Source organism: Numenius arquata, chromosome 2 (assembly GCF_964106895.1).
Source record: "Numenius arquata chromosome 2, bNumArq3.hap1.1, whole genome shotgun sequence".
NCBI lineage: Eukaryota > Metazoa > Chordata > Aves > Charadriiformes > Scolopacidae > Numenius > Numenius arquata.
In genome coordinates this window covers 29,349,998-29,369,015 of record NC_133577.1, presented here as the reverse complement: position 1 = coordinate 29,369,015, position 19,018 = coordinate 29,349,998, and the positions used below count along the sequence as shown (strand labels likewise).

Here is a 19,018-nt window from a genome sequence, read left to right as displayed (position 1 = left end):
TCATTTTAAATCAAAGATCAGCTTCATTTTTTAATAAAATGGAGCTTTAATTTTCTGCTAAAAACAAGTAGGCATGCAATCAATATAATACAATGTATTTAAAATGTCAGAAAAAGGGCAAGTGTTTGGTTATGAAATCGGAGTAAGGAACAATTCTCAAATAGGCCACACGAGAGTAGTATATTGTAAACATTCTGCTGGCTCTAAGGTGGTGCAGATGCTGTAGAGAGTGCAGTCTAGTTCAGCACCCAAGAGGTACAGAGAATCTGTTCAAGTGTTCTGTACTTCAGTGAATTTCCATGCAGCGATGGCACATGTGATAGACTACACAAATAAGACAGAGTAATGAAACAAAAGTGATTACTGAGCTAATGCTGACCTCGTAGAAACACAGCCAATTGTTACAAGTTCATTGTAATTTTTAAATGAAAGTTTTCCAGATCATTACATTTTTGAACACAGCAACGGAACTAATACTCTTGCTGCAGATGAAGCACAGAACTAGATTCCCTACTTGTAGCTTACACGGACGGTATGCCAGTGGCAGGCTGGACACTACCCTCAGCCTAAAACATCCTGGCAAGACACCATCATGCAGAACATCACCTTGCTTTGTTTGCAATGGTGACGTCCTCCTCCATGCATTGGAGCGAGAAACACAGGTAGTGGAGGGGGGAAAAAAAAAAAAAAAGAAAACAGAGGAAAGCCATGTCCTTATGCAGAAAAAGAAATCCTCAGCCAGTGTGAAGAGGCCACAGATCTTGTAAAATTCAGATGAAGGCTGTTTTCTCAACTCAGTTGCACACAAGAAAGATTTCTCTAACAAATCCGTTATCCGCAGGTAACATATCAATATCTTTGGAGTCCCTGAGATACTACAGCTCCATATAACCACCCTGGACAAATGGAAGGACTTAGTATACACATTAACAAGGTGGAAGCCAATATATAGCACCCTGAGTTGCAAGTGAAACAACAGGAATGGGCAACCCATTCCTCAACAGCCAAGAGATGCAAAGGAGGTATTGGCTTGGGAATGAAAAGGTACATACTGCACAGGAGACCAGAAAAAAAATGAAGTATTTCTAAAAGGCCTTTCTGTGTTAACAGAGCAGTGAAGAAAAAGACAGCAGTCAGAGGGAAGAGCTCTCTGAGAAAGGCCCTGAAGAAATATGGCTTTCTAGATGTACAGTAGAACGATAATGCAGAAACAGAGACAAGTTAGGCAGCCTTGTTCCAAGCCTGCCCCAAAGGTTAAGCACTCTAGCAATGACTAAGAACTGTCAGTGATCACTGACCTGTAGTCTGGATATAAACCAGGAATATAAATAGATACTTTTTCCCGTGAAACTACAGAAAAAATACAAAGAGGAAAAATACAAAGTCACAATCGAATCAGAGAATACTTTTCATAGTCAAAAATGAAATACTGGCTTCAGAAACAATACAGCCATCTGCTCTGTATCTTAAATAGGGTTAATTGTAAAAAGAGGTGCTTGTAAAATCTTAAGTTTGAAATATTTTATTTCCCAGTATATTGCTAAATAATTTTGCAGTTAAACCAGAAAGGAAGAAATATCAGAGATGAATATGGAATACTTACAACTAGAAAATGGTTGCTCAACCATCTGAATTTCTATAAAAGCATCAATAAAAATGTAAAAACACGGTCTCACAAAATTAATTAGAATCTGAAATGCCAGATTGTCTTTACAATGGCCACAATATGAATACTGATGGATTTTTGCAACCAAAACCTAATTGTGACTTTGCCAAAAGACAGCTTAATACAGCAGAACATCTCAAAAAATTGGGACTTGTATTTCTGCAACTTCCTATTCTCTCAGCCATTCTGCAAGCAATTCTCATTAGAAAAAAAAATGCTACCTGGTCACAATTTTACTCTCGTATGGAGTTGTGCTATACCTCAATACATTCTCAGGAAAATAAACAAAAGTGAATAAAAAGCTGAATAGAAATAGACACTCTATAAAAACTACCTGTAAAGTATTTTAAGCCTGGAAAATATTTGTGGCATTACATAGTCTACTGCTGATGCAAAGAAAAAAACTGCAATTTAGCCATTTCATGAATATGAACAATGCACTTGTTCCCAGCCATTTAGAATGATCTGACATTCCAAATGTTTATAAAAATTGGGTAATAAAAGAATTAAGTCAATACCCTTAAGTACAATAAATAACAGTGTTTATTATGGTCGAGGTTGACCACGAGCGTTTGTTCCATATCTGCTTGGGACATTTAGAAAACCAGTTCTGAATCCTTGAGTTGCTCCCATTCCCGGTATTCCAAATCCTTGATTGAGTACACTGCTGTAGGGTGCGGATCCATGATTAAAGCCCAATCCATAGGGCCTTGTCTGAGTGTTTAAAAGGATGACTGGACTCACATTTTTGCCTGGTGTATTAAAAGAAAATTCTGGCGGTGGGCTGCTGGGCTTAGCTGGAGTGGATGTAACGGGGTTCAAATTATCAGCAGCTTTCAAAGACGGCATTGGAATAATATGATGATCCGAAAGGTTCAGAATATTGTTTGCAATAGGCACAGATGATAAGGTAGGTCTGATCCAGTCATCTTTGAAAATCTGAACAGTCAAGGTAGAGACCAATGTGTATAATCTGTTAGTGACATGGGCAAGTACCATTTGTTCATTTGCATCTCTCCGAATTCGGACATGTACTGATCCGGCCTAGAAAATGATAAAAATAAGTTGGCTGTTAATTGTTACTTCAATAAAGATTCTCCATATGCATTCAAGAAGAGATAAGTTATCCTGCAGAGAATTATGCAAAGACCTTTTGCAGTGGAGACTACTGACTAAATTGAGAAACGTACTAAGTAATTAGGATACATTTTGATCTTTCCTAATGTGTTGATCTCTTATGAACACATCAAGATCATCATTCAGGAAGACTGAGTCTTAAAACCAAACTGTAAATACAACATATGATGGCAGGAAAGGAAAGGAAACAGCCGGGAAAAAAAGCAGCCCAAAAGAAGAGCAAAGTGCAGACAAACTCCGTATTTCAGTTTTAGGAAAAAGTGTCATCACTGTGCTGTTGGAGCAGACAAGAGGGCAACACGCATGGAAGGCACGCTCAAATCAGGACCATTAGCAAGAACAGGGCAATGCCTCTTGAGGAACTCAGACCAGTTTCTTCTGGACGCACATGTAGCTGCAGGCTGCCCCTGTTTTTCTCTCAGTAACACTGTCTCATTTACCTTGAACTACTGCTGCAGAAGAGAACAGGACAAAAAACAACCCCTCACATGCTTTTCCAGCTCATATTTCATAAAGAACATGGTTCACAGCTTGTTTTATATATATGTATACTGGAAGAATTCAGAAGCAGAGAAAAATAATTCCAGGAGTGTTAATTTTCTGGCTGTCACAACATACCTGCATCAACTTAGAAATAACTGAGTTCTATGTGATCATTCTGTATTACAAAAAAAATCCCCACTTAATTTCTTTCATCTTACAGTACACAACTGTAGATGTTTTTTTTCCACCCCCATCCCCAGAAATGCTGAAACAGTATGACTCTACTATAGTAGAATCTACTAGTAGGTACTACCACTAGTAGGTACTACTACTAGAATCTAGTAGGTACTACTTTGGTACCTGAGGGTTTACAGTTTTCTTTTTCTCCCCTCTGAGACAATTTACAGTAATATGCCATCTGAAAAATGTCTTTACTATTGTTTGCGGGTTTCTTCACTGCCAAAATACAAAAGCAATTCTACAGTTGCAAAATGCATGCTTTAATCTAGAGCTGCAATATACATAAATAATATTAACCAATAACAAAGCTTTAAAAAAATATAAAGGACAGAGGAGAAGTTTTGCAATAAATCACAAGGACTGAGTACTGCTTTCATCAGTTTCTTTTTTATATTTAAGATTCCAGAAAAATTATCTTACTTTATTTAAATAAAAAATCTAAAGTAGTAACTGACAACTCTTTTTAAAGGCTAAAAAGACAATAAAGACATAACTTACCAAAGTGCCAAAACCTAATGTCCAGAAATGCTCATTTCGAACTTCCAAGACACCATCCAAAGTTGAAACCTAATTTTACACAAACATCCAGAAACATGAAAATAAATTAGAAATAAAGTTTCAAATCCTTTTAGAAATGTACTTTTACACATAGCTGAATAATACAGCATTTTCAGTAGTGAAATAAAAGCTTCCATACTACAGAATACATGATATCTGTAAATGATGCCACTAATGCTTATCTACTGTATTTTTGCTACACTTAAACATCCAAATCCATCAAAAAAGTGTATTTAAGTAACTAATTTCTAGTAACTCTTGCTGTGAAACTGCAATATTTTCTCAACTTGATCGGATGCAAGTCAACAGCTGCCTGTACTCCTTTTCCTCCCCCAACTCACATTTGTAAACTTCTTCAATAGTAGCTTGAATTTAGTTAATAAAAACATCAGCCTGCATTACTTTAGCAGATTTGTTCCAGATACCTGAATGACACTTTTCATCTTGGATAGCAAGATCCATATTTTCTACATGCAGCTAAAAAATAATATATAAAAAGCAATTTTTTAGCAATCTTCTTGGACTACTCACAAAAACTCTTCATGTTCCTGAATACTTATTTAATGTTAGCTGTGCACACTGTGTCATGTATTATACCCTGACTTACCTCTCTAAGAAGTTTATCTAACTGGCCAATCACATGTGGTGGGGTTGTCTTTAAGAAAAAAAAAAACAAAGAAGAAGAAAAAAGTTATAATAAAAAGTAACTGGCCCTGATTAAGCAAGAGAGCCTTTTAGTCTGGTTTGAATACACAAGAGACCAATGGCATTACGCAATAAAATCTTATGACTTCATGATGCATACTTCTACTGCCCTTAAATTTCTTCTAGCACATCACAAATTCCCCTTGGAACACTTCCTATTCAAATGCTAAAAACATATTTTATGTGGTGGTTTTTTTTTTTAAATAAGGGCATTTAACAAAACTGAAACCACAAAAAAACCCTTATTTTGTGACATTGCCTTACCTGGAGTAGTACTTTCCCACTGTAGACACTCATGGGATACATGGTACCAAATGTCATCAAAGCAATTGCTATAGCAGAGGCTGTGTCTACAGCGAAATAATTGCTGGAGAGAAAGAACAATTATAAAGAAAAACAGGTATTCATATTTTTGAAAGGCATAAGAGTTTTCTTTTGATTCTTTTTCATTCTTTTAAATTATATGCACTTACAGAATATTACGCATACTAATCTCATGTGAACTATACATCTTTCAAAAAAGAAGAATATATTCGTGGACCGGCAGGCCCATTCATACAAAATACAGCTTTTGATGAGATCATTCATTTAATGTAAAAAACACAATTTCCCATAACTGGATACAAAGAGAGTTACTTTTTTCAAACAACAACTGTACGTACTTGATTTCAATAAGCATATATGTGATGCAAAGAGCTAGAGCTCCAGCAATATCAATCAAGACAAAAGGGTTCATTCGTGGCAGAAAGATGCTACTCAATCCTGGGATGATTCCACAAATACTGTTAACAAACCAGAAAAAGCAGATGTCAGCTAACTGTTCATCATTACATCAAAACGCAAAAGAGTTACACCCACAATTTCAGCATTTGACTTCAAATACACCTTGCAGTCACAGCAAATGATGTCTCTGAGGACTGAAAAGGCACTTCTAATTCTGCTCAAAGTTCCGTGATAGTCTGATGTCAGCAAAAATTAATCAAGCTTAGATCCACATCACATTCTCTCTCATATCTGAAACTAATATTTAACCTCTTGCATCTTAAATTTGCTTTAATTCTATCTTCCCATCCACACAATGTTATACTACGCTAATCTTTATACAGTTTTTCTACATGTTAAAATACCTATCTTGTGCTACCTTCTATTTTCTGGTAACATAGCTAGCTGTGTCAGCTGCACACAAGTAATTCACAGGTTCGGATAGTGCTATTACATATATGTAAATCTTGGGGGGTTTGCATATCTCTAATCTTCAATCCATCTGCCACCTTGGCGTGAAAGTGTTCTAAAACCAAAGCCACCTAACTCATGGAGTCTGAAAAGAGGGAGAAGACTAGCTAGCTGAATAAGAGGAGACCAAACAACCCATGAGGGAACATTGGGAAAAGTGATTTATCGATAGTTATCTCCTATCAATGGTAGCATGAAGAGAGAAAAGGGTTTCTGTACTTCCCAGTGAATGTAAGTGCATGTCACATACTGCAAAATTTAAAGGAAAAGACAACAGGAAACGTTTTGCTGCTCTATTTAGAACCAATCTATGTTTAGACACCATGTGCTGGCCTGCTCCTGTAAGAATTTTAATCAACATAATAATTATTGACAGGTGCGGATATTTTGTAATCAGCACAGCTTCACAGAACAGATTTGAAATAGCTGTATATGTACTAGAAAAAATTAGTATTTTTTTTAAATTGTTGGCATAATTGTCTACAGGTTATCTCAAAACCCAGTAGTAATCTGGGAGCCCTTCAAGTTATACGTGTCCTTCCATGTAACCACATCATTAAAGAAAAACTCTGCTAGTGTCTGCGATTGCTATTCACAGGTTTTTTGGGTTTTTTTACACTGAAACTCCAGGTAGTTGGGCAACTCTATTGTTAGTCCTCCAAAGCTCTTTTGTAGAATTTGGGTCTGATGATATAATACCTTATACCCATTTAAAATCAATTCTGTTTAACAAACCACCGTTCTCTGCTTTCCTCAACTGTATACAAAAATCACAACATGCAGGAACAGGTGGGCTTTGCAGCATACTTAACACATTATACAATATGGTTTAACATTTTTTGATACTGACAGCACAAGTACTTGGAAGAATGTGTATGGCTCAAAATAAACACTTCGGACATCTGGCAAAATTATTTGCAAACAATGTTATCTCGCATTCAGATATCCAATACATGCAAGAAAGTTAACAGACAAGACGAATGAGCAACACTGCTTCAGCCCATGGAAGACACAGACTTTCCAGTTTGCTGCTGGACAGGTGAGGAGTTTCCATAGCTACGTTTCAGTGAGTAACCTATTTCATACATCACATTTAAACTGCAACCATTCTAGTCATGTGCCCACCTCATAGAGTAAATAAACACAAATTACTGCTGGTAGTGATTGTTGAGAAATGCAGTTCAAGCCTGCACAGGACAAAGTTATTTACCTCACCTCATCCAAGGAGAATTACATACAGTGTAGTGAACACATTCAAAGGGAAAGTTATGCAGAAGATGTATTTCTTTTAGAATGATGTATCTGGGAAATATGAGAGACAATGTTTGCTCTAGAGTTCACACTAGACCTAGAGTAGGTAAAGCTATTTTAAAAGCTCTAATACACAACATTTTATGCCTCAACAACCATCCAAATCATTATTATACACAAAAAACACCACCACCTTCCAGAAGCTAATAATTTTGCAAAACGTTATAAAGCTTTACCTTCTGCTAAGATCTGCAACATGCTCCTGAAGCCAACTTGTGCTGGCAGCTGCAAAAGAAAGAAGGCAGAATTACTACTATGAGTAAAGATATCCATTTTAAAGTACACTTAAAGTTTTATTTAAAGGGAAAAACCCAACACGCTATGAATGAATAAATGTATCTCAACAGATGCACTGTCACTTAAAAAAACCCCAAGTGTGTGACTTTTCTAGGCAGTAAATAAAATGCCTGGCTCTCATATGATTAAATACAAATGTAATTGTTGATTATAACCATCACAATTATCTTTTATATAATATAAAGTATAATATATAACTATAATCAATTTACAGTTAGCGGAAATGACTGCAAGTCTACTTCACAGTGAAAAAGGCCCAGCTAAAAGAGCTATTAAGAATTATTACATTAATTTATTTTTTTTAATCCATTAATATATCCATAAAATGTCTTAAAAGTTCTGATATCTGTCTGATACTCAGTTTATCATATTAGTGACGACATACTACTGAGAGAGCCCTATAAGCAAACTAGAGTTGAAGTTTGGATAGTAATTCTAAACTGCATGAAGTTATATTAATGGAGATAATAGTAATATATACCTGGTAGTTAAGAAAGTTACCAGACAAGTTATACCTTGATAAAAATAGGAACATTAAAATCTTTTCCCAATTCTTGTTATAGATTAATTTATCACATACCTTCAGAGACATAAGCAAAAGGCTTATTCCTAATGGAAAGCATTGTAAATAAGTTGAAAAAGAGAGCCACGAAAGTACCAACCAGCAGTCGCCCCCTAAGGAGAAAGAAAGAAAAAAAAAAAGTACCTTAATTTCACGTCATCACAAAAAATGAAATCAAGCTGTAATTACTAGTAACAATATCAAAATACTTTGCTTGATATCTTTCACTGAGACTGAAAACAAGAGTAAGATAAACTAGTGTAATGCATGCTAACAGGCAGTGTATTGTCATTTTAGGGTCACTGAGAGATCACTGAACTTTGTACATTAGTGTTACCACATTAGTAACATGAAGTTCGTAATGTTGAGTCACAGTTCTTAACTAACTGCATATATGCACACACATATATGTTTGTCCTTTGAAGGTATGAATACATTGTTCCCTCAGCAGTAGAGATAAAAAAGCTTAGTTTCCTATGGAATTAGACCTATGCCCCTACCCTTTCCTAGGAGAACTTCAACTTCACCATAAGTGCCACGTCCCAGTCTTTTGCCCCGTAACACCGTCTTTTCCTTTCCCCGTATTCTTTCTAGTCTTCATCATCTTCGCAACACCTCCACTTCCCTAATGATCACAGCATCCTTCCCTCCCACGTACCACGCCTCCTAAGAGGCCTCCATAAGAAATGAGAGTAACTAAAATAGCAACACCGGCAATACATAGTTGAATCATTATTTAAGAGAGTGTGTGCATTACATTTCAATTGTACCTCGAAAAAACTGTTTGCAATATAGCTTGCACGTAGTTTGAAACAAGTGCCAAGGTACCAAAATCAATTTGGTGTTGAATGTACTTGCATAATTAATGCACTCTAGATTAGGAATCAGAAATGTGAAGGGACACTGAAAAAACTATCACTTTACATGTCAAAATAATTTCTTACGTGTGTATCTCAGGTTGTTCCAGAAACCGCTCTGCACTATAAAAATAATTGAAAATTTGAGTTATATTCATACCATAAAACCTTGATACCCGAAACATAATTTTTTAGTTCTGAAGAATTAGCTGCCATTCATAAACAAAAACTGACAGATACAGTACTGAAAAAAACCAAATTGCTTAAATAAGCACAGCAGTTTTTATCAGTGATGAAAACATTTAACACTGAAGAGAAGCAGAGTGTAATTTAGATTTCCTGACTATTTCTAAACTGTGCCACATAGGTCCTAGCTATTATGAATACTGCCTACACAATAAAAAGATGCCTGTAAATGAACATACCAAAAAATACTGCTACTGCCGCCACTGGGGTTGGCAACCACAAGAAACTAATCTGAAATCCCTGACTTGAAGCCTCTCACTAAGTTAGGCCGAATAAAGGAGATGTGGGATTCTGTGTTGAAGATACAAATCTTTCCTTTCCCACCAGTAAAATAAGGAATAAGCTTCCACTGTAACAGAAAAACCTACGGTAAGTTTCGGGAAATTCCTAAAATTAATATTTGAAAACTTGGAGGCTTTGACAGTGCATCATTATTAGAATTCATTCCAGTGTATTGTTCATATGGCAGATCAATGTATAGTATAAAATGGCTAAATTGTTAACATAGCCCTTTATAGAGAAAATAGAGCCCTTGAACAGAAAAATGTAAGCTACGCTGCCCTAGTGTTAAATTCCAAATGTTAATAAAAGCGTTTTCATTTTTAAAGACTAAGATAATTTTTTAGTCTAACTTCCTGAAATACAAATGCTTCCAAGTGCAGATGGTATGTCAAATTAATACTTGAGCAAATTTTGAGGGACTGATGAAGTCGATAGTTTAAATATTCAGATCCATAATATATTATGAAGTTGCTGTACTTCATGAAGTAACTGAAGAAAAAAAAAATTAAAAAGAGTTTTATTTATTAATGAGCTTAAAAAGTCAAGATGTATAGGGAAACGCATTAAATGAAATACCTAACCTTTTGGAAAATATGATTCTTAAGAACATTGAGTCTTCCCTGAAAGCTGTATAATTACATTTATTGATTCCTATAATTTCAACTAAAGCCTACCTGTAGTGTAACCAATATAACTGAACAGTAAGGTTTAGCAATATTTTTAAAAATCTGAACTTTTTTTCTACAATCTCTCTGTACATGTGTAGAATGCATATGCTTTTGCTCAGACTGGAATATCTTCATACATAACAAAAAACTCAAAGAAAATGGTACATATCCCTACCTTTCTTTCAGTATAAAAAGAGCACCAAGCTGTGCCAGAACTGTAGATGCAAATACGGCTAGAACTTCAAACCTTTCAAACCTGAAATTTGAGAATTCAGTTTAGAAACATTGAACAATGTACCAAATATATTCTGGTCTGTGCAGGAACCAGTAGGATAAACCTACTATTTCCAATTCTTTCAAGAGTAGCCAAATGGGAAGAAATTGGAAATTTTACGGAATAGGCATTATTTTCCATTTCTTTTATGCCAACACTGCACTTACCACAAACAGCTCAAAATTAAGCATTTCTTAATTCTTCTTCCTGTCCCTCCCCTATCCTGTAACTGTTCTTTAGAGCATCAGTCTTGGATCTCCTTATATTTAGGGTCTTTGACACACAGTTTGTTAGTCATGGGTGCTGGGGGAGGCAGGCCATGATGATCAGCAACGTATCAAATGTTGTATTATCAAACACTGAATCTTCTATTAGTACTTACCCAAATGAATAGACTGGGCTGGGTTTCTTCATCATTACCCAGTAGCTTATTAGACATGTTACCAAACTGAAAAAAATGGGGAGAATTAGGCTATGTTAAGTAACTGTAGCCTTTACAAACCGGATAATGTACAGATACATACTTCAGCCACCAGAACTGAACAAAGGAATATTCTGGGAACTCAACCCCTCCATCACTGTCACAATGAGGGTTCCAGTGAATCCAGAAAAGGTTGTGCTTGGGAATAACACTGAGACTGCACGATGATGTCTCAGTTGTTCCCATAAAAAGGGTAGCAAATACTTTTTGCAGAATAGTAGTCAGTCTAATTCCTTACACCAGGAGACAGCCTAATGCTGTACTTATGGCGTGCTGCACTTACAAAGGCTACCACCAACCTTCTTCAGTGTACAACATCACTCAGCCTAAAGCAAGTTTACCATAACTCCAAATGCAATGCATTTTTACACTGAGGTTCTGACACAAAACAGCACAAGCAGCGTTTACTCTACATGCACTCCATGAATTTTTCTGAAAGGGACCTGGAACATGCGAGACCAGGTATCCCAGCTGGTTTGAGCAAATCCTTTTAATACTGTCTGGTAGCACACATAGTAACGTCACACATAATAGCGAAATGTACAAAGCAAAAGCCTATGGAAATATAAACTAGACACCCAGTAAATGCTCTTATTACACGTGCTTTATCAACTTGCCAAGAAATACTGTAACCTGAGAAAGGCCATTTAAATGAGAAGGAACATGTTAAGCAAGTCGACAGGACTGTCATATTTGTGTCACTTCCTTTGTGTCCCAGTGAAACAGTGAAGAAAGCTCCCAATTCAACTCTTCTTTTAGAGATATACCATAAATTAGGTTTAGCACTCTAGTATACATCTCAGGAGATGCCAAGTATTGCCTTTATTTTCCACAGTGTATTTTTTCTACATATATGGCCAAAACAGATCTACTTTTTCTGGCTGCATTTATCTACACAAGCTCTAATCTAACTGGCTATTCACTGACAGCCACAGATCTCTTTTGCCATTTCCTTTCCCAGTTTTTCTCTCATATCGAACATCTGAAATTCCAATTATTTTATCCCCATGGTACTAGCCTGAATTTTTCTAGGATGAGTCTCATTTCCTTTGCCTATTTTGCCTCTATTGACCCCTCTGGACAATTTTTTTGTATTGGAACCCACCCGGATTCAGTGCCATCTGTGCCTTTATGCAGCCTTTTCTTAATTAATGACAATGTTAAATCAGACTGGATCAAGAACTCATCCCCCACAGCTGCTGAAAAATCACATCCTCACAACCTGATCCACAGCTGTGTGGAGTAAAAGCAGAGGAAATAATACTGCTCATATACAAAAATAAATTCATATACTTAGTAAGACTATTATAAATGACCAGGAAGATGACAAACATAAAAGAACCAGAAATTTATTTTTGCAGCAGAAATACTGAGCATTGCTCTCCCTTACAGCAAATCAAAACTCCAGAAAGAGATCGCTGTGAGTAAGAATAATCTTCTAGTCCATCCCCTAATTAACCTAATATGTCAGTGCCAGGGGTACTCCATCTTCTCCTAAAACTAAAAAAATAATATTCTATACAAACAAGAAATACAACATCAAAACTTTCCCCAAGGTGAAAAAAGTATTTTGAGTCAAGATGACAAAACTCAACAGATACAAAATTCTAAGAAAAATATGAGACTCCTTAAAGTTACATCACAACTCTAATGCAGTCACAGATCAGGTTAAGTATTTTTGTGCCTATATCAACCATTCCTTTTCCTTACTGCTTGTTTGCTGCTGTTATTTATAAATGTTTTACTATCAGTCAGATAAGCTATAGTATGTGCTGGGCAAAAAAAACCTGCAGATAGCTGATCCCTACTTTTCATAAGCTAGTGAGCTTATAAAAGAAGATAATTTAAGTTAATAATTTAAAAAAACATGCATTTTATGCAGTGTATTTTGCAACCACTGCTACAGATCTGCTTCTCAGGTAAGAATTTAATATAGTTCATGTCTATCATTATCAAAAGTGTTCAAAACTTTCACACTTAAAGTAGTTTTAATATTATTTTGTTAGGAAACAGGAAAAATACTAAGTATATCTAATGACCTTACTGGTAAAGTGCATGGGATCTAGCTCTTTCTTGAAATATTTGAAACAGAAATAGGATTACATACTCCTCGTCTCCTGATGCTAAAACTGAGGGATACTTCGGAACCAATGACTGTGGCATTAGAGAAATGTTCCAAGTGAACCACCAGATAACAGTTTGATGCTAGATTCTGGTTTATGTTGTTACGCATCTGCACAGAGAAACCCGTGACTGAACCGACTTGTTACTAGCCATTCTCAATACAACTATGGTGTTTCTCATCCTCTATTTATTGTAACATACAATTTTATATTCATTTAAGCTATATGCAAACCAATTAGCGTTTCTACACTGATGACTCTAAATAACATGTGTTTGTATCTGTAATTAAATTTAATATGCACAGAAATATACAAAGACAGGCACAAATGAGCAGTAAGACTAAATGGGAAAAAACTCACCTGAAAAGATCAAAGATTGTCAAATATGTGTAAGCAGTTAAAGCTGTAAAAAAAAAAGCAAACATTAAAACTTAATATAAATTTTCAATGCAGAAATCACTTGCATTCTTCTAAGTCTCTCTTGTGCTGCTCTTTTTCACCTTCTATCTACATAAACTGCCTCCACTGATAAAGCAAGTCTGTCTTTTGTATGCGTATATAATATAAATGTCCTGAACACTCCAATATATTTAACTTCATAAACAGGTTGATTATGGCAATCCTAATTCTAATAAAGCACATAATAATGCCAGATACAAAAAAGCTTGCGACCAAGAACTTAAATACAGAAAAGCCAGGAGATACATCATCCGCCAAAGCAAGAGATCTCTTATGTGCATTACTGCAGTAGTAAGTAGGTTCAACAGATTTTTTTACTTGTGTTGCTTCTCTGACCCATCTTAAAACTGCAAGAAAACCTGTGTCATAAATTAAAAATGTAAATTATTCTACTCTCAGTACAGATGACGGGAAGCATCTTGGAGCCCCTATACAAAAGTACAAGATATACAAAATATTGAAAAGGGGCATTCCTGGAATAGGAGAAGCCTTTTGCCACACTACAAATGTTTTCATTCAATTGCAAGTGAGGGTCTCTGTATGTCACTGGTACTATTTATATAAGAAACAGCTTTGAGGACTAGCTTAGAAGTCTACTTTTTTGCAATCTTCAAGATAAAGAGCGTACCGCAGGAAGAAAAAAACCAGCAGATCTGGAAAACCTCGCAAACGTTGAAGGACTTTCACCCATCCACACTTTCCTGCAAGAAATGACTCTAAACTGACTGTGGCAAATCAAAAGGAAGCACTTTCCAAACCTGAATTCCACCCACCCACCCTAATTCCATTATGTGCTGAACTTTGCTTTTTTAGTATGTTGGAACTTCACAAGCTAAGAAACACATGGTAGTTGGGTGTCGTTTTAGTACTAGAGAGCCACTCACCTATGCTGTTTGTAGAGCTGCACCACATTAGCAGGAAGCCAATACATATTAAATTTATAGCACCAAACAGCAAGATCTTCCAGGACTGTTGATGAGAATAAATATGTATTTTACATTTTCCAAAATTTACAGGACAAAAATATATGTATCTGGTTTTAAAAAACAATATTGCAGTACTTCATCATGCAAGCAGAACTGGCTTCTCCTCCCTCCAAAAAAATTTACAACTCATTTTAGAACAAGGAAAGCTATTTTCAACTCTATAGATTGTCTCAAAACTTGTTTATAAACAGTACTTGCGCACCATGCTTAAAATACCTTTTTGATCTAAAAAAATCACCCCTGTACAATATTTGCATTTAATTACAGCACACACCATCTGACTTTTTTAGACAGACTTAGCAACTTTACATTAGTGGGTTCCTTTCTTTCTGCTGGAACTTAGGTCCCAAAAACATCTTTGCACATTCAGTTTACAGTTCTAGTGAATGCATCAAACATAAGTGCAATTCTGGAGAACACTTATTGACAAGGACAATGCATAGGAAGGAACCCATATTCACAGCTGCATTATTTTTTTTTTAAGAAAAGCTGGAAAATTTCAAAGAAATAGTCTCAAAATATACTTAAGTTAAAAATATATTTTAACTTATCACAGCTAATGTCTTTTTTATTATTATTGATTTTTTAAAAGAACTACTTACCCTCCTATCTGCTGCAACCAGCCTGAATTCATGTGTTAACTTTCCAACCAATGATCTCTGTGATTTGCGGAACAAGTGTATTGTCCCCTTGAAAAAAAAATAATTAAAGTTTAGTTAAAGATTTCACTTCAAATAATAGTTTAAATTAGCAAAAAGGAAATCTTCTTTTACGAACTGTTTTCATAATTATATCAAAGAACCAGAATGAGGTTTTGTTAATTAAAGATAGCCCATCAACACTAAATTCAGCAATATTTTTTTATAACCTCTTTACATGGTTATTATATTGGATAATGAAGAATGACTTAGAATCAAGCTTCATTTAGATATAATTCAGAATTCAAGTTTACTGGAAAACATACCAAAATATCATTTAAAGAGTGGATTTCTTACTTTTATTTAAATAAAACTATTACCATGTTTTGAAAACACAAATATTTTTCATTATCAAAGCACGCTTCCCACCCAAAACCAACTGGTTTATTAAACAGGAAATACTGCTTTTATATATATATAAATGACAACCTATCAGAGAAATAAAAGCAATGCTGGTATCGGCTGTAATGTGGTGGACACAAGCCCAATAACATGATGAGACATACAAACAACCTGAGACATGCCTTAACCTAAACGCACACAGTAGATGTGGTCACTGTAGGTGCTCCCTCTCCTTTCCTGAGGGTGGAGGGGACACGTGTGAGTGTAGAAGATGGGACTAAGGGGGTGCTACATGGCTCACCTGAAAGCGTGTCAGGGAACAGACTACCAGAAAAATTCATCAACCATGCCACTCGCTCCCCTTCCTCAGAGGGCTGAAATTTCTAGTTACCTGTCTTCTATTCTACTCTCCCCACAAAGAAGTAAGCTTTCCACATGAAAAGCCCTTCTGATTTGCAATAGAAATTCATGGACTTGTACTGGGTGGTCTGTCATACGCAGCGATTTGGGGCTGGATGAAATAAAGTTTGATTGTAAGCTATTACATCTGTAACTGCCAGCAGAAGACAGAAAGACACACTAACAGGCTGGTTACCAAAACAGACTCGAGCTTACAGACACAGTTGTCAGCAAAGCTGTATTTCATAGTATCTGTCTGTAGAAATACACGTTATGTCTTGGGGTCATCGATTAAAAAAGCAGTATTATAGATCCTAGGTTTTGCTCACCTGGGGCAAAAGGCTGACACTAACAATTTTCTTTACTAGCAAATCATTACATGATGATGTTCTACTCAGAAAAGACATACAGGATGAAAGTACACTTCAGAAAGCTTTCCTAACAGGCATTAGACTGCCTGCTTACGAAGATTACTCTGCTGCCTCAGCACCCATTGCTGTCCCATGCTGTTAGTGGGATGTCCATTGCCTAACTGCACTGTGCCATGCCTCCTTGCCTATATACAGGATGCCGTGCACTGAAGCTGTGTATTCTGTACCAGAGAACCCCATGCAAACCCAGGCTAGCCAGAGCACACCCCTGGAATTTCACTGAATTTTTTTAGAGTTGGAAGGGACCATATAGATCATCTAGTCCAACTCCCCTGCTGAAGCAGGATTGCTTAGAGAATGAGCAGGATTGCTTAGAGAATGAATGGGAAGCAAGCTCTAATTCAGCCTGTATTGCACTGTGGCACTAAAGTTCCCCTATCTCCTAAACTTGTGGCAACACTGGGGAGAGAAACACCTCCATGCTGAGCAGGAGGGCAGCTGCCCCACACCTCAGCCACTGAAGGTCCCCATGTGGCGCTGGAACAGCCGTACAAGGAGTATTTCTACAACGAGTGTGAGTGCCTGCACCTACAATGCCAACAGGTGACAGTACCTGTTATTGACACAGATGTCAATTTGTTTGTGCCTAGCATCAAAAGGGGAAGTTCAGACACCCAGCGGAACACGCGTACGGGCTGCTCATTCCCAGCAGATGACTCTTCTTCTTTGGGAAGCGAGCCGCACGTAGCAAGGGCAACAGCCCCGTGCTTTCACTGCCACAAGGGCGCAGGGGCCAGGCAGCCGGTGTGTCCCGGTGCAGATGCCCGTTCCCTGACTGATTCGGTGCTGAATGAAAACCCCGAGGCCCAGACTCAAACCATCGCCCGGCGACAGGGCTGAGCCCCTACCGCTTGTTCCTACGGGGCCTACGCGCCCGCCGCGGGCCTGCAGACCCACCGGGGACCGGGGACACGGCCTACGGGGGGGTCTGAAGAGGAAGAACCGCATGGAAAGCCACAGCGCCCGCTACTCCTGCGCCCGGAGCCGTTAACGGCCGCCCCGCTGCCCTGCCGAAGGGGCACTTCCTCCCCGCCAGCAGCACCCGGCTAACGGTAACGGGCGAAGCCGCCCGCGGCGGAGGCGCAGCCGGGCGGGCGGGGCGGAACCCCTGCGCGCAGCCACGTCACCGCCGGCCCAGCGGGGGCTCGCGCCAGGAGCGGGGCGGGGGGCGGCGGGGCGGCGCGCTCCGGCCGGGCCAGGCCGGGCCGGCCGGGCAGCAGGGCCGGGACACCCTGCCCAGCCCAGCCACAGAGCTCCCGCCCGTGAGCGGCCGCTCTCACACCGCCGCCTCCCTCGCCCCGCTCCCGCGCGCGACTTCCCTCCCTCCTCCTCAGCAGGGGCCACTCACCATATTACTCCCCGCACCGGAAGAGACGGCGCCATGCGAAGCCGGAAGAGGCGGAGGAGCCTCCCATCGCTACGGCAACGAGCGAGCCCGTGAGGCCGCGCGCGGCAGCGGATGTGACGCCTCACGGAAGCGGCAGCCGCAGCCGCCCCCGGGGGGCTGTTAGAGCGGAGGCGCCTCAGCCGACAAGGCAGCTTGGCTCCCCACACACCTTCTCTCTTCCCTGGAGGCGGCGCCCCGAAACCGGCGGTCGGTTCGTGCTCAGGCAGCGTGCTGCGGGGTGGGCAAAGAAGCGGCGGCCCTGCCCGCCCCAGCCCACCCGCCTTCCCTTGCGATGTACGGTTTGCGCGTGTGAAACCCCCACTGCGTTTTACCTACCCATTCTGTCTGTGAAGGTTCAAGGACAGGGCTCCATCGTGGTCCACGAGGAGACGGTTTTGTTTCACCACCTCCTCATGTGGTTAACCCTCCGTGCAAAAGTACACCTACAGTCACGTTAGCGTTGCAACCGCCAGCCCTCTCTCACTGCCGCTGCGTCCTGTATTAACGGCAGCAAATACACAGCTTTCAGAGTGGGTTTTTCCCCTGCAGAACCCCGGAAGGACAGCAGCTTTCCAACCTGCCGGAACTCCGTTGAAAGATATTTTTCCCAGTGTACAGAAGTTGTTTTGGGAACAATTTTTAAAAAACCCATTTGCATGACAGGTAAAGGAATTCAAACTGCAGCTGCTGCTTCCACTCAAATTTAACCAGGAAATCAGAAGTCAGGTGAACCACAGGGGTAACGTTTTATCTGTATGATACGATATGGTCCACAAAGTTGTTCGGTTACTTCATTATTGACACATTATCAGGCTTTTTGATTATTTTTTGTTTTAGGGTATTCCCAGAAGAGGCAAACGGTTATAAGAAACTGCCCTTCTACAATTCACAGAAGATAAATACTACAATTAATAGCACAGCTGATACTAGCATTCTGCATATAACAAAACTAAGCATTCAAGGACATCTTACAACTGAGGCAAGTTTGAGGCCTTTTACAAATTACTAAAATAAGATTTGATAATAGAATTTACAATATTAGAACATATTGTGCTTACAATATAAATTTGCCAAAAAAGTGGAATCTTCAAAAGAAAAAACTACTTAGGGTTGCATAACTCTGTCAGTTCTAGAGCCACACGCACCCTTGTAGGAAACAGGCTGGATTTCACAATTTCACACAGTATTTGGAA

The 19,018-nt window shown here is 38.6% G+C and overlaps 1 protein-coding gene across 2 annotated transcripts; it reads right to left on the bottom strand.

Moving 5' to 3' along the window:
* Nucleotides 1-2,192: 2,192 nt before the first annotated feature.
* On the bottom strand, nucleotides 2,193-17,798 carry SLC30A6 (solute carrier family 30 member 6). Of its 2 annotated transcripts, XM_074168316.1 has the most exons (14): nucleotides 17,787-17,798; nucleotides 15,171-15,257; nucleotides 14,467-14,551; nucleotides 13,484-13,526; nucleotides 10,902-10,967; nucleotides 10,421-10,501; nucleotides 9,137-9,172; nucleotides 8,211-8,305; nucleotides 7,510-7,558; nucleotides 5,452-5,571; nucleotides 5,054-5,156; nucleotides 4,692-4,739; nucleotides 4,025-4,093; nucleotides 2,193-2,710 (listed from the first exon to the last, which is right to left on the bottom strand). In XM_074168316.1, exons 1-14 carry the CDS (start codon nucleotides 17,787-17,789, stop codon nucleotides 2,213-2,215), a joined length of 1,383 nt encoding a protein of 460 aa, XP_074024417.1. In that variant the 5' UTR covers nucleotides 17,790-17,798; the 3' UTR covers nucleotides 2,193-2,212. The 2 variants fall into 2 exon arrangements, with proteins under 2 accessions (XP_074024417.1, XP_074024418.1); XM_074168317.1 differs by lacking the exons at nucleotides 4,025-4,093; nucleotides 17,787-17,798 and having other exon boundaries at nucleotides 2,213-2,710; nucleotides 15,171-15,251.
* Between the last annotated feature and the right edge of the window lie 1,220 nt (nucleotides 17,799-19,018).